Source organism: Opisthocomus hoazin, chromosome 7, assembly GCF_030867145.1.
Source record: "Opisthocomus hoazin isolate bOpiHoa1 chromosome 7, bOpiHoa1.hap1, whole genome shotgun sequence".
Taxonomy (NCBI): Eukaryota; Metazoa; Chordata; class Aves; order Opisthocomiformes; family Opisthocomidae; genus Opisthocomus; species Opisthocomus hoazin.
The window spans coordinates 29,993,066-30,019,222 of record NC_134420.1 but is presented as its reverse complement, the minus strand read 5'-3'; the positions used below and the strand labels follow the sequence as shown (position 1 = coordinate 30,019,222).

Genomic DNA, 26,157 nt, shown 5'->3' with positions numbered 1-26,157 from the left:
CTAGCATCAACAAGTACACAAAGTCTATGACTGTGTTTGGACTTTCAGTAGTTTAAGAAACGCCTGCCTGGTTCAATTTCTGCCAACAGTGCAAAATCTCTTCGGGCAGGAATTGGATGTATTATTTGCAGTTCTACTCAAGAGTTGTCAGAAGCTCTCCTTGTCAACGTGAAGATGTCAAAATCTCTCTCAAAAGGAGACACCGGGGACCACACCAATAAGCATGCTTTTTCCAGTAACACAATAGACTGGTACTCTCTCTCTTGCAATCTACACTTTTTTCAGAAGTATGTTAGCTCATACAAACTTTTCCACTGGAGGTAACATGTTACAGTAAGCCACCTCCATATATTCTCCTGATCAATTTTCTTGCCACCTTACCAAGGGCTCTGACAAAGCTGTAACTTGCACCCCAGTGAAGCGAATGTGCACAGCCATTTGCTTTCACACTTAACAACCCTTCGCTTATGGCTGCGGGAGCATTCACAGCGCATCCAGTGAGTCAATGAGGCCTAGCAGTGACCTTTGCAGACCACACTGCATACACTCTACTACACTTGCACATAGCTCTGAAGACAACAGCACTCAACAGAACTGTGCATCTTCTCACATACTTTGTGCATTGTCCTCGTTGAGAGTTAATATGCTGAAAAACAGCTTGGCTCTGTGCTAAAACTCTGCATGCATTTCTGCTTCAGGCCCTTCTTCCTGCAGTATTTGGAATTCTCCATCTGTTTACAACAGAAGCGTACATGTATTCTGTTCCACCCAGGCTACTGACCGTCCACTTCAGTGGGATGTCTCCCAAATACCAGCAGACTTGTCAAGAGCCAATTCCAGATCTCCACAGCCTGAATTTTCTTCCAGATTCAAAGCACAATGCAGTATTTGAGATGGGGCTTGGTTAAGTCGCCTTATCCCCACAAACTGCATGATTTGCTTTTCAGCTTCATGTCAATCAAATTTTTATATCTCCCAAATGACTTTTTGTATCCTCAGCTTAAAAGCCCATTTCCAAGTTTTATTTTAATTTGGATTACAGTAACAATGTTTTTCTGAATTTAGAGTTAGCTTTCTCTCGGTAAAATGAAAAACATTAAACATTGCAAGCGCATCAGAATTTGTGAATGCCAGAAATAAAACTACCTTCTGGTCCTCTTTCTCACTAATACCCACTGTTAACAGATCCAGAGCAATATGATCCTTATTCTTCTACTTTTCTAAAGAACTTCAGCTCCAATCAGTTTTCTAATTTCATGTTCTTCTAAGTTCTTTAGCCTCTGTGTACTCTTGAAATCATACGGAATTCAGAAATCACCCTAGACCCAGCAGCTTGAAAACAGGTCCTCTTTATTTGGAGACCAGCTCCACCTATGCTTTTATATAAGACTGCAAATCCTATTCCTAATCCGCATTTGGAGTCCTTTCTCCAAACTTCCCACCTCTGAAACTCAGGTATTTCTAGACAATTCCCATTACCACTGCTACCTGTACCACTCCACGATAGAGAACTGCTAAAAGCAATTCCTTCCCTGTACTCTCCAGGTACAGAGAAATTCCAGAGATGTTAACTAGGTTTGCAAAGAAACAAACCACAAACACAAATAACAAAAAATGAAGCTTATGCATACCATTCTTGCTAAAAGTCAATAGTACTAGAGACCATTTTAAGCCTCAGTCTGAAAAACAAACTTACTCTTTCACAAAGCTATGCTTCCATCTGAAATGCTAAGCAGATTAATCTTAAGGGAGTGAACAGAAAGAGCATGAATCTCTAGCTCACGACTCTACCACAGCTGATGGCAATTCACACTTTTACTCCATTTCTAAGCACAATTCATAACTGTCAAATTATGTCAGCCCTGACCCACAGAATTGTACCCAATCTCTCTGAAATATTAGGAGCAAGGTGTATATAGACAATGCACACTTGTATAACCAAGATGCTCCTTAGTAAAGTGCTTAGTTCTCAGCGAGAACATTTCTCTCCAGCTCTGAAAATTACACCAGCAGCCAGTGGATTTCTAGGTGTAATTAACTATATTAGAGTTTCATGTAACAAAACTAATTAATTGCATCTTCAAAACCTCTATTTCAACAGCAAGATGGCAGAACCTCTCTGAGGAATAGAAACCTGCATTCTTCCAACTGCTAGTCAAGGATGTGGAGGAAAAGTCTTTTTATTTTAGTTGGAAGCAGAAATAATCACTGTATCACTCCTCAGCAGGTTGCCATGCTTTTGCAGTGATTTGCAGGCCACACTGCCATGCCCTACTCTCCCCGTTCATCGACTGTAAATCAAAAAGCTTCAGAGAAGGAAGGAACAATCGGGAGACAGCTTACAAGAATTTTCACAGAATTTGATGTAGCATTTCTCTTGAATTTCTCTCTTGGGAATTTTGCAATTAATGTCAAATTCAAATATCCACAAAGCATTGCTTCAGAACATGGCTATAACTTATTTTTAGTTAAGAAGTTGAGTAACAATTGCTTTGTATTACAAGCTGTTGGCACAGAGTAAACAAGGATGCTTTCTGATTCTCTGTAACGTGCACATTAAAGATTGAAGAACACAGTTTCACCAGGTTTCCTAAACTTCTTTCTACTGCATGCTGACCAAGCTGCAAACAGATTTTCACTAACTGAATACGAACACAGTAGCCAACGTAAAGACAGTGTACTAAGAATTTTATAAAGTTTCCTACTTCAAGCTCTATTTTCATTTTGCATGTCCTGAAAAGTATCACAAACTTATGAAGCAGACTTACTGCAAAATTCAAGACAGAAGAAATACCTGTAGTTGATCTACTGATTTTTATATCTAGATGAAGGAATAATATTTACAAGATTAAAAGTCTTATGCTTTCCAAGCTTGGTCCTACAAACTGCACAAAGATGACCAACACACAGCAGACTGCTGAAACAATACTCAACAATATCTCACAGGTAGGCTCTTTAACCAAATTAATTCAAACTGGTCTAGTTGTGACCCTGTCACACAGGCAGAAAGCTGAAAGTCCAAAGCAGTCACAAACGAGACATTTTTAACATCTTTAAACATGATGTGGGAAAGCGGAAAACAGCAAATTAGTTAGCAAAGCCTGCTAGACTGCATAGATTTGAAAACGTGGGGGAAAGGTTTCTGGAAGCTAAAAATACATGTGCAAGAAAGATGAAAAAAGCAACCTTTAGAATACATGCAATCCATCTGGAGAAAAATAATCCAGAACTACAGCAGATGAGAAAGACAGGAGTGCACTGATGTGGAGCAAGTCTGAAAAGCAAGAGTGGCAAAAATCGTACAAAATTTTCAATTCACCATAACAGCAAAAACAGAAAAAAACAACAGTTTTTGACTGTGTAAGTAAAGCCCTGTAGTCCAAAAAAGCAGAAAAAAAATACCCTCTGTGGACTTCTGGTAAGACTATGCTTATCACATTACGTACGTTTAAACATATCCCAGAATGAGGGAAAGGAAAAAAAAAATGAAGGGTATTTTTGAGAGATGTCAGAAGAGAAAAAAAAATGAAAGCTGGAAGATTGAATTACAAGAAAAGATTAAAGGAATACAAAGCATTACTTTGCTAAATGGTGACTAAGAGCAAGGATACAGGCATTTAAAGTGTAACATACCATAGGGAAAGAAGATATGTTTGAAATGGAGATGAAGAAATATAAATGGAAGATTTAGACAGAAGCTTACTGATTTAGCTGGCTAGAAAAAACGGTCTCCAAAACGAAGGACTAGATAGAAGCCATAGCAACTGGAGTTGAGAGCAAATGTAAAGACTGGATGAGAGGAAAGAATCCTACCATATAGCTCTTTATGGGAAGAGACACGATTTTAGCTAATAGGACTTCTCAATCCTAACTTATTATGATATGGTAAAAAGCCTGTAGGAAGGGATATTCCCATATCTGGCAGTAAAAGCTACGTATGCCACCAGCATCTTAAAATAACTGAAAAAAGAAACAGTACCAGGGCAAACTACACATTCAGAAGGATCTAAAAGGATACTGAATCCATGTAATTAATGATCTTATCATATCCACACAGCTTTCACCAACCATACCTGCTAACCAAATTTTGCTTTTCTCATAAATGCTTTTAAATTTCTGCCTCTTGCCTTAAGAGGCTCGTACCAGAACAGTAGCTCAGAACCAGGGCTGAAAAAAATGCCAATTAGTGCACCAAAGAATATCCTCATCATTTATTTTCCCTTGCATTATAACATGGAGCAGATGATGATGATAAACAAGAGTTTTATATCAGCTGATAAAGCAGCTCATGTAATGATGCAGCTGAGATGACGCTCTCTGAATCATGAGCAGTCTGGACAGCAACTACAGAGTCTGAAGGTGAACCAAGCAATCTATCCCAGAGACAAGTCTCTCCCTAGTGCTGGGGCATTAGATGAATGGCTCAGTGCAGCCCTTGTACAGAGGCACCTTTTAAAACAGAAAAAATTGGGGAGAGGGGGCAGGAAACAAAAAGCTGCTCATAGAACAAATTCCACTATGATCAAAGTTATCCCCACAAGCAAAAAGTTTTGAATAGCTATTTTTCATCTCCTGCAACAAAAGTGGATGCTTGGCCTAAAACTTGAACCCAGCCCAAATTTCAGCTTTAGAAATTACCTAGTTCTGCCTCCTCAACTCTTTGTGCACTATCAACTGGACAAAGCTTTTTCCATCCCAAACTATCACTGAATAGCTGTTAGGCTCCACTGATGAACAAAACAAGACACACAGGTTCTTTTAACTAGATTTGCCAGTTTGCAAAAATACAAAGGTTTTTCCTCACATACCAAATGAGTCAGCATGGGTCACAGTTCAGTTCCCCAACAAAGCAAAAGTACAGAAAGACAATTCCATTGCCAAAACAGGCCTACATACGTATAGAAAGTTCATTAATAAATAGCCAGTAAAATCCTCTTTGAGAAAAGTATGGTAAGCCTCACCTTCAGTCTGTGAGTATGATGTGAAGCTTGGCTCCTACCCTTCCTGAAACCACTGGTGGCCGCTCTCCTGGAGGTCAGCTGCTTTTAGGAATGTTAGTAAACAATCCTGAAATCTCAGCTGAAAAACTCCCTCAGCAAAGCCAACTGTAGTACCACAAGCAATATGCGTATTACCCTAACAAGCACAAAAGACCCACTAGGTACTATGAGTGATATGTAGACTTAGGATACCACACATGACATGGAATATATTTGCTTGTAATCATATCTGAAACCAGAGTAGATTCACAATTCTGTTATATTTATGTTCTGCCATGTTTGCATACTTCTGCAGTAAATTCCTTCATGTGTTCATTTTTCAAGTAGGCCTGGAGCATGCTACCTCTTTGCTACCATAACCCAGCAACCACCTACTATGCTAGAGTCAAAAACGACACAAACATCACTGATGAAAACACACAGAAACAGAATGCACATACACTCACCCTCATAGAGGTTTCTCCACCATGGGGCTGTTGCAGCCTGAAGACTTGAGCAACCATGTGTTCTGTGGACGGGTGCAAGAGGATGCGTCGGGAAGCCAGTCCCACCATTACGTATCTGCCCATTGGAGAGAGGCTCACAGAGATGGCATTAGGACCTATAAAGAGAAGAGGAGCTATTTCTCTCACACATTGACATCCCTTCCCCATGCCTCATCCTCACAGCTTCTTCATTCCCTTCCAGCATTCCCATAATGTACAGCATACTAAGCTCATCCTTATAAGGGGTAGAGAAGAAGACCTGCACAAGAACAAATTTTGTGAGATGTTTCCTTGCAGAAAGTGTCCTCCCAATAAGACAATGAAGTTCCTTAAGGAATAAAAACCTATCCCTTAGCAGCTCCCCCATACCAGCACCTTATATGTCTAGACTGTATCACAAGCTCCTCCCCAGCAGTACTATATTTGTGGCTGGCTGGAAGGTCAACAAAATATTTCCTGTAACTACAATCACCAATGTTCAGACTATTGCATTTCTCACCAAAGGCTGAGTTCTGAGGTAACTTCTCACACTCCCACCCACCCCAACTTCTTGCTGCATGCTTACCAAATCGCTTTGTGTAAAGCATCTCGCCCAAGTTGTGGGGTGCCAGAGAATACACAGCCAGTATTCCCTCATCAGGGAAGCCTCTTTGACTGCTGGGAATGAAGGCTGCCAGCAGTTGCCCATCAGCAGAGATATCGCAGCTAGCATCGTTGTAAATCTTGCAGTTTTGAACAAGCACGTTCACAGAGGCTGCAAAGAAGAAAGGAACAGGGATTAAAGCACTTGGGTTCAACAGAGAATAAAGCAAGATTTAAACCTAACATTAGAGACTGGACAGTACATGCAAAAGATATTCACGACATTCAGCTTCCTCCAAAAGTTTATGAAACATTAATACCCTGATTAATGTAAAACTTGCTCCAAAACGGAGATAAGACATTGCAGTGAGCCCAGGGAACGAAATCTACTCACCTCCTGGAGCCTTCGGCCAAGAAATAGTGGCAATTGCACTTTATCAAATCCCTCCTTTGCTGAGTATAACACCATCCTTTGCAAAGGACAGTATAGTTTAAACAAGCCCCAAATCGTGACTCTGACAAACTCCAGCAGTGGTATCATTGGAAACAGTACACCTTAACTCATTTCCCCTTCTCTTGCAGAGCCCCTAGTTCCAGTTCCCCTTATCTCCAATAAACAGGAGATGAGAGAAAAATTCCTCCCTGCGAATACAGACATTCATTTCTGACAGCTGATTTTTACACCAATCTTGCATAAAGCTAGCCAGAAAGGGCAGAGACTTCTCCAGCCAGTCCTCCATTTAATTACTCCAGTATTTGAGACACTCGTGCAATCAGTGAAGTAACTGTTCAGCAGACTGGGTAGTGAGCAGCAATTCATAAAATGTAAGTTTTACTTTAATCTCTGCTGGTGAGTTGCTGGGTGACCTTGTACAAAGCTTTTCCCCTCCATGCCGTGTATACACAGCTCATAAGCTCTTTGGGCTACTGCATCTTACTACGCATGTGTGCCATTCCTAGTACAATAAGGTTCGAAGGCCTTTTAGCTTTGTTACTGCTAACAGTTCAGTGGTGGCTTGATAAGACAAGGTTGCAGTTTATGTTTGCTCCCTCAGCCTAACCTAAATGTGCTCCAGTGTTTCACTAAAACTGCTGCAATTATTCCAGGAGGTTTGTAGCTGACACCGCATATGCTATTCTGGGGATGGGGGAATTTCATATTCTAGTATTTTCAAATTCAAGGGGATAGAAATATTAAAAAAAAAAATAAAAATCCCACATTTGCAGTACAGAAGCTCTGTATGCTAGAATACTGAACACAATCTCGCATGCTTGAAGCTACGGACAACTTCTATGTCAACTTCTACAGTCCAGGAACTTTCTTCAAAACCTTCAGACTGCGCCCAGCCTAGAAGTGGCTCTGATTTTTTCAGCTAAAATTGCAGATGAGTTTATGAAGGCACTTTTTGGGCTAGATTCCTTATTAGTTTAACAAAAGAACAGCGCCAAGAATGCTTTGTGCATACTTTTGAAAGTCTGAGCTTCCAAATTAAATTAACTCTGTAACTCAATGCTTTAACAAACTGGTGCTGCTGCCAGAAGAAACAATCTCTGCCCTTTGTTTTCAACATTTCTGTGGCAAGAAAGCTACACCAGGGAACCGATATGGCTGAGAAATTACTGACTGTTGCCTAGGTCACTTTTTAGCCAGAACAGTTTCCCAATCTGGTATGCCACATGGCCACATAGACTCTTGCAGCAGCAGAAAAAGAAGCCATCACAGGGAAGTAAGACAAGACTGCTCCCTCTTCCGGCACTGCGGATTTAAAATGCTCACTGAACCTCATCTTCAGTTCTTCCGGTCTCAAAGACATCTTTCCTGCAACTGCTCTCCTACACGCTTGAGTATCAACTTCTACTGTTCCATTTAAGAAACTCCGATGAAAAAGAAGATGAAGATAAAAAGTGGACTATGTAACTACATTCTGTACCAAACCACCTACACCTGTACTCTAAATTTATTCATCCATTTTTTTCAGTCCTGAAGCTGCTAAAAACAGTAATTTTCAACCTAGTATAAACAGAAAGGTGCTGAACAGAAAGAAGGTAAACTATGGTAGTCACTGTCAGTGCTGTAATAACAGAATCTAAAACACACATGGCACTTCAAAGAACAGACGGTTCAAGAGATGACAAAATCCCTGAATGCTTAGTTTGAAGGTAGTTGAACAGAAATACAACAAAATAAAGACTATACAACCTAATTCTAAAGAGGCAGAATTAAAATTTACCCCTTAAAAAAAATCTAGGCTCAAATCAAGTACTCATGTCATCACAAGAGAAGATGGGCCTCAACAGAAGAACTGCAGTGTATACTGTGAACTACCTAAAAGATACTTGACAACAGGTTGCACTATTGTAATCCCTGTCAAACTGGGAGGTTTCCTGCAGAATTCTTCAGTGACTCATTTCAAAACCAGTCCTATTTACTAGCTTTCCAATGAACTAGGCACACAGTGGAGTTGTTTGATGAATTTTGTTGATAAAGTTGGGTAATTTCATTAACAGAGCACACTTACATAACACCAGTGCTGATATATACAACCTTGTGCTGAGACTACATGCAGGATACTGGGCACAGTTTTGGTTATCCCCAGTCAAGAAAGACTAAACCTAAACAGTAACAAGACCAGCAAAGAGCTAGGAAGATGACTGAGGGAAATGAAACATATATTTTATGCTTAAAAAAGAGATTGCAAGGAAATGGGATTGTATTTACAAAAAAACCCAGAAAGTAAGTGCCAGAAAAACATCTGTTCTCTTCACAAATCATGTCGACGGGTAAGTGGGTAAAAGCAGCCATTAAGTTTGGAAATTAGAAGATTTCCATAAGAATAGCAAGATTCTAGAATAGTCTTTAAACAAAAGTGAAAGGGGCAAAGAATTTAACCAATTTTAAGACAGAGTAAGAGGAACTATAGGTTGTGCTTGCCTAAAACAGCAGGGAGCTAGACTCAGTGGCTAAGGGGGTCCTTTCTCACCAACTGCTTTGTAGTTGTAACCTAATCAGCATTGATCTAAAAAGTCTAAAAGACCAAAGGTGTTGGTGTCATTTAGCCCAGGGACCCTTCTGTATTGATGAACTCCTGACGCTTTTCAAAGAACTGCAAGAAATTTCAGAGGGGACAGATATTGATGTCTCTGGGCACAGGTGATCTTTATTCCTTGTTCCTATAACTACTGAAATCATAGTCTACAGAACACGTCTCTTTCTCAGCTTTTAAAGTTCAGGGTTTTTTTAATCTAATGCAACCTTGGACATCCATAAGAAAAGAATCCTCCATCTTTATTTTTGTACAATAAGAAATGCATGTATTTCTTCTGTACCATCTACAGATTCAGGGATATTGCCTCCTCTTGTATATATCCTTGCAGGTCCATCGCTATTTTTTTCCTTTCTAGATCTCTAATCCTCTTTCTCACCTAACATTTACTGTATGTCTTTTTAAAACAATGTTGGGATGGGATCACTAATCACCAAGAGTCTGTTTATCATATAGCACATGTTCACTCATTTTCTATCTACTTTGTTTTTCCTCCCCACCTCCTGCTCCTCCTTCACTATAGCACAGAGGATTTTGGTGAGCAGTCCACAGTGATGAACAACATAACTGCGTGTCTTGTTCTTTTTTAAGTTTGTTGCATATTGTGAATGCCTCTCTGCAAAACAGATTGCGAGCTCCCCTGCCGGAAGCGAACTATCTTTTCCTCTTGATGTGTGCCTGGAACATAAAACATCACAGATGCAAGCTGTACTGAACAAGAAAGAGCCCCCTTTATTTCAGACTTTTAAGATCTGATTCACACTGGCATAATGGTTCTTTGCTCTCCTCTCATTTACAAAGGATGAGGGACTCAGGTAACACACCTAGAACCAAGGGAGCCTACTGTGCCAGCAGAAAAACTTTAAATGCGAGAGGTGGAGATCTCAGCAAGGTTTCATTTTAAGGAACAGCCTCTAAGAGATTCCCAAGACATGGCGATGATGATGGATGAAGATACCCATGCATTTGACAAAGCCACAAGCTATTTGATTTCTTTGAGCCTGAGGCCTGATCTATGAAAATGAAGTCAATACAGAAGGTTCTGGGGGAAAAAATTGCTATTTTCGGAAAACCATTTACAACTAGGCTGCCCTTTCATCTCTTATTTTCTTTTGTTGTTAATGCAGCCACCGAGCTGACAGAATAGATCACAAGAAACATCAGAGAACAAATTAATCAAGTTGTTGTGCCAACTTGGAGCGCTTACACCTACAGCATAATTATGCTTGAAGCTGGGGAAGGCCTGGAACACCGGCAGCAACAGCACTGTTTGCCAAAAGAAAATGGTGCTGGGTGCATCACGACCTCCTAGCCACCCTTAAGGATGACACTTTCTTAACAGCTGCTCCTGTTTATATGTTGTTTAGCATGCTTTCCCCCCCCCCCCCCTTCTTCTGCCTCCTACTGTGGATCAGTAAGTATTGATCAAATCTCCTTCCCCAAGTCCCAGCCAGTGTTAGAACAGGACAAATTCCTGAAGCATGACTAAATGCGGAAGAACTGGACCAGTTCAGCCACTATGGCAGGAAAATGAAATAACGAGCAGTGAGTAGCATGAGAAAAACTACGTTCAAAAGATCTAAACAAGAGACAAAACCTTCTAATATTTTATTCGTGGAAAGGCTATATTCTACACTGTTCACCAATTCAATACTTACCTGTTAGCTGTGGGAAATTTTAAGGATCTGCAACACTTACTGGAACAATATTACATAAATGGCAGAGATTGCATTGTGTTTGCTGCCAAATAAATTCCCCACCCCAAAGCTGATACAACTAACAATTACAGTTTAAGACCAGGTCATGTTCATTTCAGAGTTATGAAGAGGAAAAACTGGCAAAAGGAGAGAAGAAATCTGACTCCATCTTTTTCCATTTTGCAATTAATGAAGACAGACAGGGCAGACACTACAATCCCACAAGTCCCCTGCAAAGCCATTTCCCCAAGACCGCCGGAGTCCTCTTTCGTACGCTTGCGGGATCGGGCACGGCGAGGTTGCTGCTGCGGAGCCCAGTCCCAAGCCCAGGGCTCCGAAGGGTGCTGGGGCCCAGCCACTGAGATCACAGGACTGTGCTAATCACGTTGCTGTCACTTGCTCAGATGTCTCCGCTTCAGTGGAAAAATCCGACTTCCAAACTGTCTTTTCTTTGTTTAACTGTAACAGGAAGCAGAGCTCTCGGAAATGGAGGTTGGCCACAGACTCATTTCTCTGATGCAGAGTAGAGCTGGCAGGCAGTCCCGAACTTCAGCTGCATCATTTCATCTGCCTGAACGTCCAAACCACTTGTGGCTCAAGTCAGCCCCAGGAAGTGCAATAGCCCCCTCTGTGTAAGCAGACTCTCTCACATGACCACCTCTAATTTACAGGAGATGATGGAATAAAAAGGAGCTAATGAGGTCACATGCTTTACTGGGAAAATAGTTTATTTCCAAGATCATGAAGAGTCAGAGAAAGCTCCTCCAACCCACCACTCCCCTGTTACACCTTTAGCTTCACAATATCTCTATGAATTTGTGCACCTTGGCAAACTTGCAGCTTGCCTTTGTTCTGTGTCTAGTCAAGCTTAGCAAATACCTGTTGTAGGATGAGTACAGCTGCTACATCTTCATACATCCCTAATTAGACCTTGGCAGGGGAAGATACGGCGAACAACCTAGAAATGTCAGAGGTAGGCTCAGCACGTAAAAAGGAAGAAGCAGAGTAAAAATGGACATGGACAAGCCAAGTACTATGAAGCACAAAGTGCGGAGTCAGAAGGGCTGGGGACAGGCTTGTAGCGGGAACCCTGCCTCAAAGACAGGCACAATGACAACAGAAACCGTAACCCAATTTCCAGTTAATTGGAAGCTATTTCAGAATTGAAGTGTCCTGGTAGGGGAGAGGGAGAAGATTGAAATACTGATGTCTTGACTAGCAGATGGTTCTTATTTTCTAGAGTTCCATAAGTTATAAACAAACATCTTATGCCTTTTTTTCCACTTTAAAAAAAAAAAAAAAGGCAGCCTTCTCCTCTGCAGCCAGATCAGGCAGAGAAAAAAAAAATTGCTATTAGCAGCCATAGCACTCTTCAAGCACTCTACAAGCTTGCAGAGAAGTCCCAAAGAACTTAAGTCAGCAGTAAGATGATTCCCCCTCTGACTTCATCTTTATTCTGTTCCAGAGTCTGGCTGGACCAGGGAAAGTATTGCCACCGCGTGGCAAAACTTTGCCTTGAGCACTTATCCTCAGCCTACAACCTTACACTAGTACTACAAAGTTTGGCACTTAAGAAGACACATCAAAGCACCAGCACATGAGTTCAACAGTATTCTGCTTTCAAGATGATACTGCATGCTCCTTCCCAAGAGACAGAATGGTTCTCAAGGACAAAATATAAAATATCCTCCTGCTTTACAATGTTGAAGGATACCATCTAGAAGCAGAGCTTTTATTTCCCACCAGGCTATAAACATTGCACCACAATATTCTACACAATGTGAAGGAGGGAGATGAGACAGAAACACCAGATACTTTATCTCTTGGAACGACACAGTAAGAAAGCTTTTTGTAATGGGATGGGCCACTGGGCTTTCCCCCAGCTCCTCTAATTTCCCATGGACCAGGAGGTAAATGGCCCCATACAGGTTGCCCAGAGAAGTTGTGGATGCCTCTTCACTGGAAGCATTTAAGATCAGATTGGATGGGGCTTTGAGCAACCTGATCTATAGAAAGATGTCCCAGCCCACAGTACGGGAGGTGGACTAGATGAGCTTTAAAGCTCCCTTCCAACCCAATCCATTCTGTGATTCTATGTTTTTAATTCCTATTATCTCTGCTACTATGGTGTTACCACATGTGCTCCTTTCGTGGGTTCTTTCAGCAACAGGACAGTACCCAACAGAGACCTCTCTTGTCAGACACGTAACTTCTAGAATTGCAAAACAGACAGGGCTGGACTGGGAGAAACTTTTTCTTAATTCGTTTCGGTGGCCTCCTGTGAAAGCAGAAGCCTTTCTGAAAACAGAATCCCTTTCTCCCCAAAAAGCAGTCAGTCCCTTAAAGCAGAACCCAATCTGTTTTTGCTGAGAAGTCAAGCAATGATTTTCACATATGCACAGGGATGGCCTAAGCTAAAAAAACACTGTACAAAGAAACACTCATGAATATCTACCTCCTATCTTCATCCCAGGCTGCCACAAACGTTTCTGCAATTGTACAGCAAGCTATATCAGTATACCATTCTGGGTTAAAAATAGCTAGTTTTAGCCCTGTAAAAGTCATTCCTTGATCAGCTGACCACAAGCATCAAATACACTTATGCCTGCGTAAGGAAGTCTCTTCCAGTGCAAGAGCTAGCTTACGCCACAGAATGTATCAGGAACAGTGTGGTCAGCAGGAGCAGGGCAGTGATCGCTGCCCCTGTACTTGGCACTGGTGAGGTCGCACCTTGACTACTGTGTTCAGTTTTGGGCTCCTCATTACAAGAAGGACATTGAGTTGCTGGAGTGTGTCCAGAGAAGGACAACGAGGCTGGTGAAGGGTCTACAGAACAAGTCCTCTGAGGAGTGGTTGAGGAAACTGGGGCTGTTTAGTCTGAAGAAAAGAAGGCTGAGGGGAGACCTTATCACTCTCTACAACTACCTGAAAGGAGGCTGTAGTAAGGCGAGTGTTGGTTTCTTCTCCCAGGTAACTAGCGATAGGACAAGAGTCAACTGCCTCAAGTTGTGTCAGGGGAGGTTTAGATTGGATATTAGGAAAAATTTCTTTCCTAAAAGAGTGTTCAGGCATTGGAACAGTCTTCCCAGGGAAGTGGTGGAGTCACCATCCCTGGAGGTGTTCAAAAAACGTGTAGATGTGGCACTTCAGGACATGGCTTAGCAGGCATGGTGGTGTTGGGTCGATGGTTGGACTTGATGATCAAAGGGGTCTTTTCCAACCTTATTATGATTCTAATGTAAAACTATGGTCTAATTTTCACAAAGGGAAGAAGAGAATAAATAAACAAATAAAATCAGCAGTACTGCTCACATTCTTGACCCAGAAGCAGCTTCAACCTGAGTTATGGGACAAATCGCTGCTTTTCCAAATGGCTAGAAGCTACATCTACCTCCCCTGGATTGCAACACTGCAGTAAGCAACAGACCAGCGCCCTGATTCCCCAAATGTGTTGCAGCACTTTAACCCACACTAATGTCAATCACTTTGAGAATTCAGACCCAATTTATTAGCAGGTTCTACTGTAAAGGTATAAAGACAATATCCCTCTCGAAACTTGTTGGTAAAAGAATAAGCAGATTGGATACAGAATTCTTCTAAGAGGACTGTATATTCTCATAAGAATGCTCACAAAAAAGCCCCATTTATGCACGGATTTGCTGACAGCAAGAATGCACGAGCTAGACAGAGCAGGAACCGCTCTGTGTGCTTTTAGTCAATTTTCTCAAAAGGCTAAGCATTTTACAGTTCCCAATGCAACAGGATGATCAAGTAATCAAAGACCTACAACATACAGCTACCTTTGGAAGATCCTAGGACGTATGGTAGCTCTGGTTGGTATAGGCTTAACAGAAATTACTGGTGTCCTTTCCAGCTTACCATTGCTGATTTCAGGCAAATCAAATTTAGTGAAGTCCCACCACTGGAGCCGGTAGGTGGTGTTGGCAATGTTGCTGGCCACAGCTGACTGTCCATCCCCAATCACAGCACCTACAGAAAAAGGGGAAATCATTTGCAATTTAACCTTTAGAAGATTATTCAGAAGAGAGCTGGGGAGATAAAACCATAGAAAACCTTCCAAAATCCAATACATAAAACTCCAGATTCTTGAAAGAAACTTTTTTAACCGAAATGGCAACACCTTCTAAATAAGCCACAGAGCACAGGAAATTAACAGGAAAGCACCTCCCCGCAACACATTTATGAAAGAAAAGAAAGTTGATTGAGAGATAAGACTTGCCGAGACTCATGAGGCAGAAATCCTAATTTATTAGGTGCAATTTATTGGTGCAAATGCATTCTACTTACTGTTACTAGTGAAGCTGTATTTTCACAGACCAAAATTTTTTAGCACAGCTACAAAGGCAGACCAGACTATACACTAAGGAAAAGTGCTGCCCTGTCTAATCACACACATTTGTGAAAATAATCCCTGCTACTACTGTAAACTCCACTCAGAAGATACAGGTTGCCTACAATATTTGCCACACAGCAAGGACTATAATAAAATATTATGAAGGAGGACCTATGAGCTGGCCTCAGGGTTCTCCTCCCTTTGCTGCCCCGGGTGGCCCAACCTACAGCAGCCAGGGGCTGCCCTGACTCCAGGCAAAAGACATGACCTTTGCTAACCACCCAAGGATTTGGGCAACAGCCCAAAGCAGAGGCTAAGTAGAATACTTCAGAAACTAGCACAAAGAACTTAATTTTCCAGGCCGAAAGAACTGCAACTGGTAACTCAAATCGGCATACATTTGAGAAAGCTCATAGGCATTAAATGCAACCCCTAGGGAGACAAGTGGAGGGAAGAAACAGTTCTCCCATAGCAGTACTAGAGTCAAACATCTCATGCTATTTGCAGTCTCTCAGGCCTTCATATACGTGCAGCCCTTGTACTACACACACATGCTGGCACCCAGAGAAACTCAGCGTAATGGAATTTGATAAGGGAGAGCAAAACAAGATCATCCCCAAGCACAAATGAGGAAAAGCACAGCCTCCAGAGTCTATGCAGTCTGTATTTCAGTATCTCCACGCTGTCTCCAGTGGGAAGCACGCAGAAAAGTCAGTGGCTTCACTCTCCCAGAAGCGCTGTCTCAGGACTCTGCTGCCACAGTAGCAGTAGTGGCAGAGACATCACCTTGACAACTCTGTATCCAGTACGCAGGGGGCCAGCTGCCTGTGCAGGGAGCTAAAAGCTTGCTAACTGCCAATAAATGAAAGCGGGGTGGAGGAAGATGAGGAGACTAGAGTGGCTGGATTTCTACTCCTCTTATCAAATACCAGCAGAAAACTCCAGCGGGGGGGGGTGGGTGGGGGTGGGGGGGTGGCGTGAGGCACCTGAAAACACACACACACAGACACACAGACTAACAGGGTTCATGTTTTCTCAGCAAAATAAAGAACAAGGCGGGGCAGGGTAAAGTAGGGAAGCAAATTCTAGACTGGCGCTTATAAATAAAGAAAAAAAGACACCAAGAAGGCTGCTGCTAGTCCTCTTTTCATCGATAAGCTGTCTCGAGTCCTGATTTTTGGTTCCAGACAAAGCTCAGAAATATGCCAAGAGCAAGACTTCTGCGCAGCTAGCTTTACACTGTGTATTCAGCTGCACCAGGCCCCCAGCAACTGACAAACCTCCACCATGTGTCTGCTCAGCCCCTGTATCTGCCTCTGTCAGATGCACACATATCACTTGGAGAGCAGAATTAAGAACATTTCCATTGCTCTGACATACCCCCAAGGCCCTGTTCTCCACATCCCCCAAAACAAAGGTCTCCTCTGAACAAAAGATATGCACTGGAGAAAGCAGATTCAATGCATTAACGAAATTACATTTTGCAGCCAGAAGTGGAAGAAGGACAATTAAATTTTATGTTGCTCCATCTTTACAAGTCTCCTCACTGCAAGCCAGGGTTTGGTAAACAAGGGCAGCTCTTCTGCTGTCTTGCCTCCAGCCACCAGGTGGAGAACAGAAAACTAGCTTCTGCACAAATTCCAAGCAGTGGGAATTGCTTCAGGGAACCAGTAACTAACATCACTGACTAGGTTGCAACTGCCTTACTGGGCTGAGTCAGGCACAGAAACACTCTGCAAAGGCAGGCAACAGAAGTGCTACTTGGGGCACGTAATTCCAGAATATCGATCTTACTACAGATGAACGTTAAAAAGTCATCACCCATTTTGCAATGAAAACAACCTTCGTAGGCATAGCAAGTAATGTATGAACTGGTGAATAACACACCCTAGGAGAGTAATCATACATTCCCTCTGCCTCATCAAAGCCTAGCAAATTCACTAATTGCTCCACAAACAGCAAGTCATACAACTGTCGAACCTACTGCTACAAGTACCATATAAAAAGCTGTCAGCAAATTTTTTTGAATTTTTTTCTGTAAAGATTCTAGTCTTCTCATCTCTTACCCAGGGAACAAAGTTCACAGAGTGAAAGGTGCACTTTCAGGAGGATTTGGTCCATTTCTCAAAGGCTCCAAACCAGTGTGCCTAACACTCATGGCAAATCCGTGATCTACATGTATTTATTAGATTATTACCTCTTATACTAATTATGTAATTGAGAAGTGTCATTATTAAATTATATCTAGCTACATATAACAAAGTGGAATAACATTTGTATCAAGTCATGCCAGAAGCCTCCCACAGGCATGCATGCACTGTCCTACAGTAAAGATGATTAAAAGCACACAAACATTTCAGACATTCCATGTAGGGAGGAAAATACCCTCCCACTGTACAACTATGCTATCCTAACCTTCACTGTTCACTTTTTCTGTTGGTTGACAGGGAAGATTTGAGATCATGGGTGAAAACTTAAAATCCTCACTACAGAGCTTTTGTTCACCATGCAGCACGAGAACTCATTCTCAGCTGGCTTTTGCCCAGTCAGGGTTTCAGCCTAGGTGATAGCCGAAGAAGGTGATGTTGCCTCTGAAGTTCTAGCATAACCTGGAGGCAAACAACACACTTCAGCTTCTTAAATGTGGGCAGCAGCAGATGAGCTCTCACAAGCAGCAGTTCTCACCAAGCACTTGACTGTCTGTCCTGGTTTCTGCGTCTTCTGCTGTTTGATGGGATCACAGTAACTGCAGTGGGTACCCGAGGGTCTCGGGCTTGTCATCCCCATGAACAGAACAACCTTTCACTGCAGAGACGATGTAGATTTCAAAATGCTCAAATCCAAAGCGAAGGCCAATTGAAATGCAGTGAACATAGGTTTGATTGGCAGCTTTCTTGTGTCTGTCTGTCACTGCGTAATAAACACTGGGTGATGGCAGAACTGAAGATAATGCTTTCAGCATCCCCCCCCCTTCTCCCCCTACCGCCCCGATCTCCATCCACCTCCACTCAGCACATGACAAGGCAGGGGGAAAGGAGTCTTGACAAAGACTTAAAAAAAAATTCCTCAGATCTTTTCTTATAGGCCACCTACACGTGACATATTTATCCGTCAGTCTCAATCCCCTCAGAGGGTCCAACTCATCTTGGCATGTGGAGAAACGAACCTTTGCCAGTCAGCTATTGCTCATTTACGAATCAAGCCATGCAAGTCTGAATTTAGACTGAAAGGAAAAAAAAGCAGTGCAAAACCACTTTCCATGGCACTCCACCACTCTTTCAGTGAAGAGTAGCGTACTTCAAAACTACTACCATCAGACTCTCAGAGGAAGAGCTAATACTCTAGAGCTACACAGGCAAGGGGTACAAGTTTCAAGAACGTGGAATATCTACATATTATGGGAATTTCTTTCCCATGTATTTAACAAAAACCTGAGCTCTTTTTTTGTTTCTAGACTAGATCTTTTAAGTTTTTAGTGTCTGGTAGGTCCCCTCACTGTAAGAGAAAAATTTATTAAAATGCTTCCAGATAAGCTAGAGAAAGCTGGAGAAGTCCCTGAGCTAATTTGTGACTCAATGTGAGACAGCGATCAGGCCCTGGTATAAAATTTCCCCTTGATTAGTACTTGCACCTTTAAGCATGAGTACATTTGGAAAGTATTTACCTCATTATGAGCCCATTTGTAACTGTAGCTAATGATACTGAGGTTATCTTACACTTGAAGAAAGGATCTATCACAGCTGATGAGTTTTACCTTTACTAGTTCTCGATGTACTATAATCCAGGCTCCAGAAAGACCAAAACACAGGACAAGTCTATTTGACAAACCAAGGATAAAGCTCTTTGCTGGGAGACGACACCAGATTCTCTCAACCAGGTCTGACGCAATTTGAATTCAGTTGAAATGTGATTACTGACCTCTGAAGCCTAGTGGAGATGTACTGGGTTCTTGCACATTTCCGACCTTGAAGTATTTTATGGGGCAGCCTGGTTTTGGGGACTACCTTTGATCACAGCAAATATACTAAATCCTGAATATGAATTTGACAAGTCCCAGCAAACCTCTGTTCCAGACTACCACAAAGACACTGCCTTTGAAGCAACTGAGCTAACTATCTAAAACTGGGCTAAAGCTGTAGAAACAGTATGCATAGAAACCTGGTATTTTCAAGGATTTATTTTGCTTGGTTTTCAATGTATTGGCAGGCCATAAATCGGAGGTGGGCAAAATGATTTTCATGAATGAATGCACAAAATGTTACTAAGGGTTGTTCAGCATACGCTAAGAACCGAAACGATCTTAGATTAGATGTTAACTGAGAAAGCCTCAAAGAGGTCTATGCTCTCTGAAGGCTGAACCCTTCAAAAGGTTATTATTTTTCCTTTACCTCAGATATAAAAATAAGAAGAAATGCAATTTCCCATTCATGCTCACTCCTATTGCAAAATTCCCCTTTACAAGCGGCAATGCTTCTCATGCCGAGTTCCACAGTCCTATTAGCTATCGGAATCTGCACAGGCCTCAGCTGCAGGTAGTGAAGATGACCTTCCTAACAGGAGCTCGGTCAAGTGCCCCAGGGCTTTGCTCACATTGTGAATAAACCAAGCATCATATAGGAAAGGGAATTTTCCAGCCACAAGTTTCAGACTTCAAAAGAACACCAGTTTATTTTCAAGAAACACAATAAATGAACAGATGCCCTCCCAAAGCCTCCATTCCCAATACAGCCATGATGGCTCCTTGACATCTTATCTTCCCGACATTAGAGATCTTCCTGTCTGGTCATGTAACAACAGAGAAATGCATCCAAGAAGCATTTATCTTTGATGGGAGGGTTCAGTCTTCCCTCAGGGAAACTACAAGAGGTGAAGGTCCTTTTCAAATGCATTCCCCTCTTATCTGAATTGTTTACACTCCACCAAGCAAGCTGATAATTTTTCTCCTTAAGAAAGAGAATTCTTGCTTCTCTGTTGTTGTTCACCCCATAGAGATGCCCCTGCTCATGTCACCCTACTATACACGCAAGCTGGAAAATCAGATATGAAACAGCATGGTGAGTTTCCAGAAACAGCAAGAGTTGAGCCAGCAATATTCACACAGAACCCTTCAGATGAGGAAAACTCTGTGCTCTCCTCAGTGACAAATAAGGTATCTTACCACAGCCTTTACATATACACGCTGGAGCAAGGAAATCTCACTGTTTAGAAAGTTCACATTCTACTCAGGGTGATCAATAAAGAACAAGCAGTTTCATTTCTTTGAAGTAGCTGCCTCAACCCTTTCAGCTACTGTTAGTGACAGATCATTGTCTAAGTCTCCAACTTGCCAAGAATTTTCTGCAACCACCCAATATCAGATCTGCACTGCTGAACAAAAAAAAATCTCAACCAAATAAACTGGAAAGAGTTCCTTCTTTTTACCTCCTAAATCACCAATCATCACCTCAAGTACAGTCTGGCCCCAATGAAAGTCTGTCAGGATTTAAAACAATTTATCTGTAAGATTTGTAAACTCTCATGCCACCACAAAAAAAAAAAAAAGGTGAAGACAAATACCATGTGAACCGTGGGCATACCAGAGTGTCTTACTCACGCCTCACCTTAGTGATGAGTGGAAAGCAACATAACTGCTCAACAACTGCTGGAAAGGAGCAGGGATGAATTAGACAAGCGAAAGTCTGACTTTGGCAACTGAACATAACATAATAGTTGTATCTTGTCACTGACACATAATTCTTTAGCTTATGCTTCAGAGGATACTTTATTTGCATAGTTCAAAAGTTCATTCTTGAAGGGTAGTAAGTGCAATTCACCAGAGAACTAAGCTTCAAACCTCGCTTGCAAAAGAAACAGAGCTGCAAGTCTTAGTAGTGCTCTTACATCTGTACAAATCAAATGAAGCTGGTACGTGCAATTTTCTTCTTTATAAGAAAACCTTTACAACACGGACTGTTCAGGCTTAGCTGTTTGTTTTCTCATTTGTCATTTATGATGCTTTTAGCTGCAGTGGATGGGAAGTTCTGTGGGAAGGCTCCACTATATTGATTGTTTTACATTATGTAACAGCACGCATACATACACATTTTAAACAGCAAACCCTCATTTGTTTAGGGACCACCGTGAGAGTCCTGGAATTCTGATACTAGGTACGGTATTGGAATGATGTGTAAAGAGATGGAGGTGCTCCAATGAAGCACAGAGGTTGCAATAAACATTATCAGGCTAGACAGTCAAGAGAAATCTTTCTGCAGATAGAGATGCTGTATCATTAAAAGAGCTTGAGGGGAAAAGGCTATGGAAACAGAAAGAAACATCTGTTACCATTGGCTGAAACAACTCACAAGTCGTTTGAGAAGTGGGTGGGCAAACAAGCTTTCTCTTTTCTCATTTGGGCCCCTTGGTGGGAAGGGGAGACGAGGCTGGAGTCTTCCAATCACGCTAACTGCTAAAGCTGTTCAAGGAAGTTTCTGCAGACGTTGTTGCTTGTTTTGAGACCATTTCTTTATTTCCATGTGACAGCAGCATGTGTTAAAAGCACGCCTCATGCTACCATATGATTCAATCAGTAAAACATGTTTCCCACAGTATAGCCTTTTAGAGAAAATATTCAAGCACTAAAAATACATTCCAATCTGCATTTTATTTAACTAATGTTTTGTTTTGACCTTTTCTGCATATTTTCAGCCTTTTAAATGATTTAGTCTGTATCCATAAAGAAGCCCTAACAATAAGTAAAGGGTTGGAGAAAGGGCTTTATGCTTTTTTTTCCTAATTTCTGTTATTCCATACACTATAAAATTCTCTGATACTTACAGAATCAGCTATAAGAGCCATCAGCCACTGCCCTGGCATGGAAGTCAGAAACCTATTTGCTGGAAAATACTGCGGAGATAAAGACAAGTTTACCTTGTCTGTGTGAACAGCAACAATAATCTGGGTTATGGGCGTTTCTCCGTCTGGAGGTCTGTATCAATCTACTAAAAAAAAAAATCAGTAAGAGAATACATTTGAAATCAGCTCCCAAGCAACTGACACAGCAAGAGAAAACTTTTTCAGAATTAGATTTGGTGGGGAAAGCGAATGAGGCCAGGACACACTGCTAGATGAAAAGGCAGAAGAGCGTGCTGAACTTTGCAGTCTCTAAAGAAACATGTATTCACTTCCTTCACTGTCTGAACCCACACAGGAGGGCACGTTCACAGCCCTCCTCCTTTCTAAGCTTCCACAAACAGTCGGTGACTCTCCAAATCAAAATGCCACATCTCTCCTGCCAGAGTTTTAAGTTTCACGAAATCCCTGTGAAGGTGAACAAGGAAGGTCTCAACAGCTAATTTGTCCTGTGTCACTCAGGCTCCTCCCTCTGCCAACTCTGCCCCTTGCAATGCCTCGCTCCCTCCCGTCACTAAGTCCCTTGCATCATTTCCAAGCCCTTCATTAAATACTGTTGGAAGCCTGCTTTTTAACCTTCACATCTGTGTTTATTCTCTGCACAAAAACAGAGCGAAATCTGTGCCTGGCAGGCATTTCCTTTTGTAAAACTCCTTCTTCTTTCCCTTTCTGACTTTTCAGAGCATGAAATGTGCCTGCTAATCCTAATTGCCTCGGCTGGAGAGTCTTGCAGACACTAGACCACGGGGGCAGCCTTCCGCCAAGGAGCTGCGAGCAGGCACCAGACTCTAAGCTCTCCAGAGCTCCCATCTCACTTTGCCGCACTTCTGAAGAACACAAGGACAAACCTCCCCAAGCAGCTATACCAGCAACAGTAACTCACCTTCCCAGACTGGCCCTCTCCTGCTCAAATGGCCCTCTCAGCACAAGACCCCATCTGAGCTCATTGTACAACCTGACTCAGGCTGGCCAGAGTCCTTAAATATTGCTGCTGTGTGTCAAAACAAAAAAGCTAAACATCTGACTTTTAAGGGCCATTTGCCTGTGTGCATCCCCCCGCCAGCTCTCTTACCAAAGAAAACGGTTGCAAGATCCCACCGGCACGTCCACAGCCAGACTTTCCATTAGCAGTGCCTCGGCCAGTAACACAGGCACTGAGAAACTGAGTCATTATGGTATTAAGACGCTTTTGCCTCCAACAATCATTAAAGACGCTAACTTACTGGTCTAGCAGAGTCCATCTGGATTCCAAGGAATATTTCTACTGCAGCAATGAAAACCTCCTTCACAGGGTTGCTGTCATTGCCTAACCACAACGTCCTTACCACCCAAGGCTAATGCTTGTGTCCTCCACAGTTGTCACACCACCAACACTGTCTACTAGGTCTACTGCAGTTCACTTGTCTAACGCAGACGCTAACACAGTATCAGACTAGTCCAACCTCACCAGAACTGCTGTATATAGTTTCAGACCATTCAGAGTTCCTGCAATTTCTTGAGATTTTCTTGTAGGGACTGTCTGCCAAGACATTTGCCAACTTTAGCCCGTATATCCACACAGGATATACTTTATGATCAACTCCATAGCTCATAATTAGTGTGGCCACAGTTTCAGTTCACACCGAATAACTCCTCTTCTCAGCAGAGGCTCAAACAGTGCTGTAACAGCACTCCCATCTAGCCAATATAGCTACACCAACAGACAGATACAGAAGAGGAGCAAAAATAACGAGTGAAACTGCTTTTACACAGAAGAGCCTTTTTCATTGTGAGTGTGCATTTTAACTACATGAAATCCTATTAATCCAAACAAATCAGCAAGCCAAATGTCTGTTACCGCCTCTGCAGCTCTTACTGCAAGAATGTGTGCTTAGTACAACTTTAAATGCGCGTGTCTTATGCCAAAACACTCATCTGCAGTGGAAAAAAACCTCAGCACTATCTTCGTACAGCACATGTATGCCTTATCAAACACCACATTGCAATAATACAAACTTTCACTAATCCAAGAAGCAGTATGTTCGCTACAAGGGTTTGAATTCCTGTGATTTAACTGTGTGTCAGTACAACACCAAGCTTCCACACTGAAGCCACTTTTCATTGTGGAAATAGTAGTATTCAGAAAAGCTCCAAGCACAGAAACACACTCAAAGCCTTGTATTTGCCAGTGAATGGAAGACTTGGAAAAATTCTTACTATCCTTAAACACATTTCAGGACTCCTACACTACAGTACAAGCCCTGTGCATCCAAACTTGCAATGAAAATGCTGTGTCAGCTTAGTGATGGGGACTGAGCTACCATCACGATACAGAGCACTAAGGTAAACATGCTCAATGGTTGATTACATTTCACAGTCAAAATATCCCGTGAGTAGGACAGGTCTGTTGAGGAAGCACTTGTCTGTTCTGAATCTGTACTCGTCTAGGGAGGTTAAGATGAATTCATATGCTCTCAGAGAAAAAGGCACCTCTATTAATAAGAATGCAGATCCTGACAACTTAAATTAACTCTATATATTAAATTAACAAAGTGTCTTGGGGTAAATGAAGAGCTGACAGGTGGCATTTACAAAATGTATTTTAAGGGTGTGCTGTACTCATTAAGAGCCTCTTCTCAGACTGGTGGGCCCTGCACAGTCACTGTGTCTGCAAGCAAAACAGGCACTAACCTTGTGTAGGGAATACAAAGCTGGAAAGACATCACTAAAGAGAACAATTTCTGAGGTATCCCCAATCTGATGAGCGAACAACAAGAAGAGAGGACAGGAAATTGGAAGTAAGCAGCTGGGCTCACTGTTTTCTGGGTAAAGCAGTGAACAGGGAGACAACCAAAAAAACCCAGAAAACAAGCAAACTGGGAAAACACAAAATCTAACTATAGTATAACTAATGGGAAGGCAGTTTAAATTTAAAGCATGGCAAGATGGGAAGGAGGAAGCCCAGGCTGGAAGAACACAATGGGGAGACCACATTGTTCCGACTGGAAAAGAGCAACATAAAAGAAACCTACATCAAATAAAGTACTTGGTCCTTGCAATGTTTTAGAATACTTTCTGATGGATGAAGTTTTGAGAGTGGTTTGGCATCATCTAGATGACAGCAATGGGAACAAGACTCATTCCTTATTGCCACTAGCTTTAATGCCCAAAGCAGGTTCCAGCACCTCAGCAGATCTGCAGGGATCTCCACACAGAGCCAATGCAGAGATGGAGGCTCAAGGGGTGGCCCAGATCCCAGAGTATGCGTACAGGACTGATGAAGCATGCTGGTCCACACTCTCACAGACCACTGTGTAACAACACAAAAGTAACGGTGCAACAGTCAGAACAGTGACACAGCGTGAGAGCTCGCAGAAGGCAGCAGGACTCCACCACCGAGATCAGCCAAGCTCATAATCTTGCAGTGCCTTCTGTAAATCAGTGCCACAGCTAAGTTTAACCCAGACAGGTCCAATCCACTGTATTTACAAAAGCAACTACAAGATGAAAAGAGACTAACACTTTATCCCCTTCTTTTAATAAGTATTAGAAGTCAAACTCCAAGCCACACACAGAAAAGCTATGACCTAAGCTCAAGGCAGCAGAAGCACATCCTAGCTCCTCAGCATGCAGGCCCTGCGCCACACAACAGATGGATACTTCAGATTGGTTTTATTTCTTTTTAGGGCAGACTTGACCTTAATCTAGCTTGAATTAGCTCATAATGCTTCCAGAGGATACTAAGCAGACCTGTCCAAGAAGCTGCTATACAATGTAACCACCACAGCTACTCCACACAGCACTTATAGCAAGAGTGGAGGTAAATGCAGATGATGAAAATAGGGCAATCACAATTTACTGGTTTGTGGTCAGATTTCAGATTATACACAATCGAGATTTGGAGGAGACCATGCTTTACTGGAGGTAGGGGTCACAAACTACTAAGAAACTGTGGTGAGAGGCTCCACAATCTCATCCTCACAGCAGCAGAGCCAGAGGTCCAGCTCCTACCAGATCAAAGAACCAGCAGTGGTACAGCCTAGAAGGTGCTGAGCACTCTAGGTCAGTTTCTCAGCCCTAGGACTCAGTGTAAAATTACAGTCCCAAGGGACAATTTTATTAGGCCTC

At 42.2% G+C, this 26,157-nt stretch overlaps 1 protein-coding gene across 6 annotated transcripts in view; it reads right to left on the bottom strand.

Moving 5' to 3' along the window:
• The window catches only part of AMBRA1 (autophagy and beclin 1 regulator 1), a 137,161-nt gene that overhangs the window by 39,733 nt on the left and 71,271 nt on the right, over nt 1-26,157 (bottom strand). For all 6 annotated transcript variants that reach the window (XM_075426137.1, XM_075426140.1, XM_075426142.1 and 3 more), the window contains 3 exons: nt 14,688-14,798; nt 6,051-6,239; nt 5,447-5,601 (listed from right to left, as the gene is read on the bottom strand). In XM_075426137.1, coding sequence (XP_075282252.1) covers nt 5,447-5,601; nt 6,051-6,239; nt 14,688-14,798 — 455 coding nt within the window. The remainder of the gene's footprint in view (nt 1-5,446; nt 5,602-6,050; nt 6,240-14,687; nt 14,799-26,157) is intronic.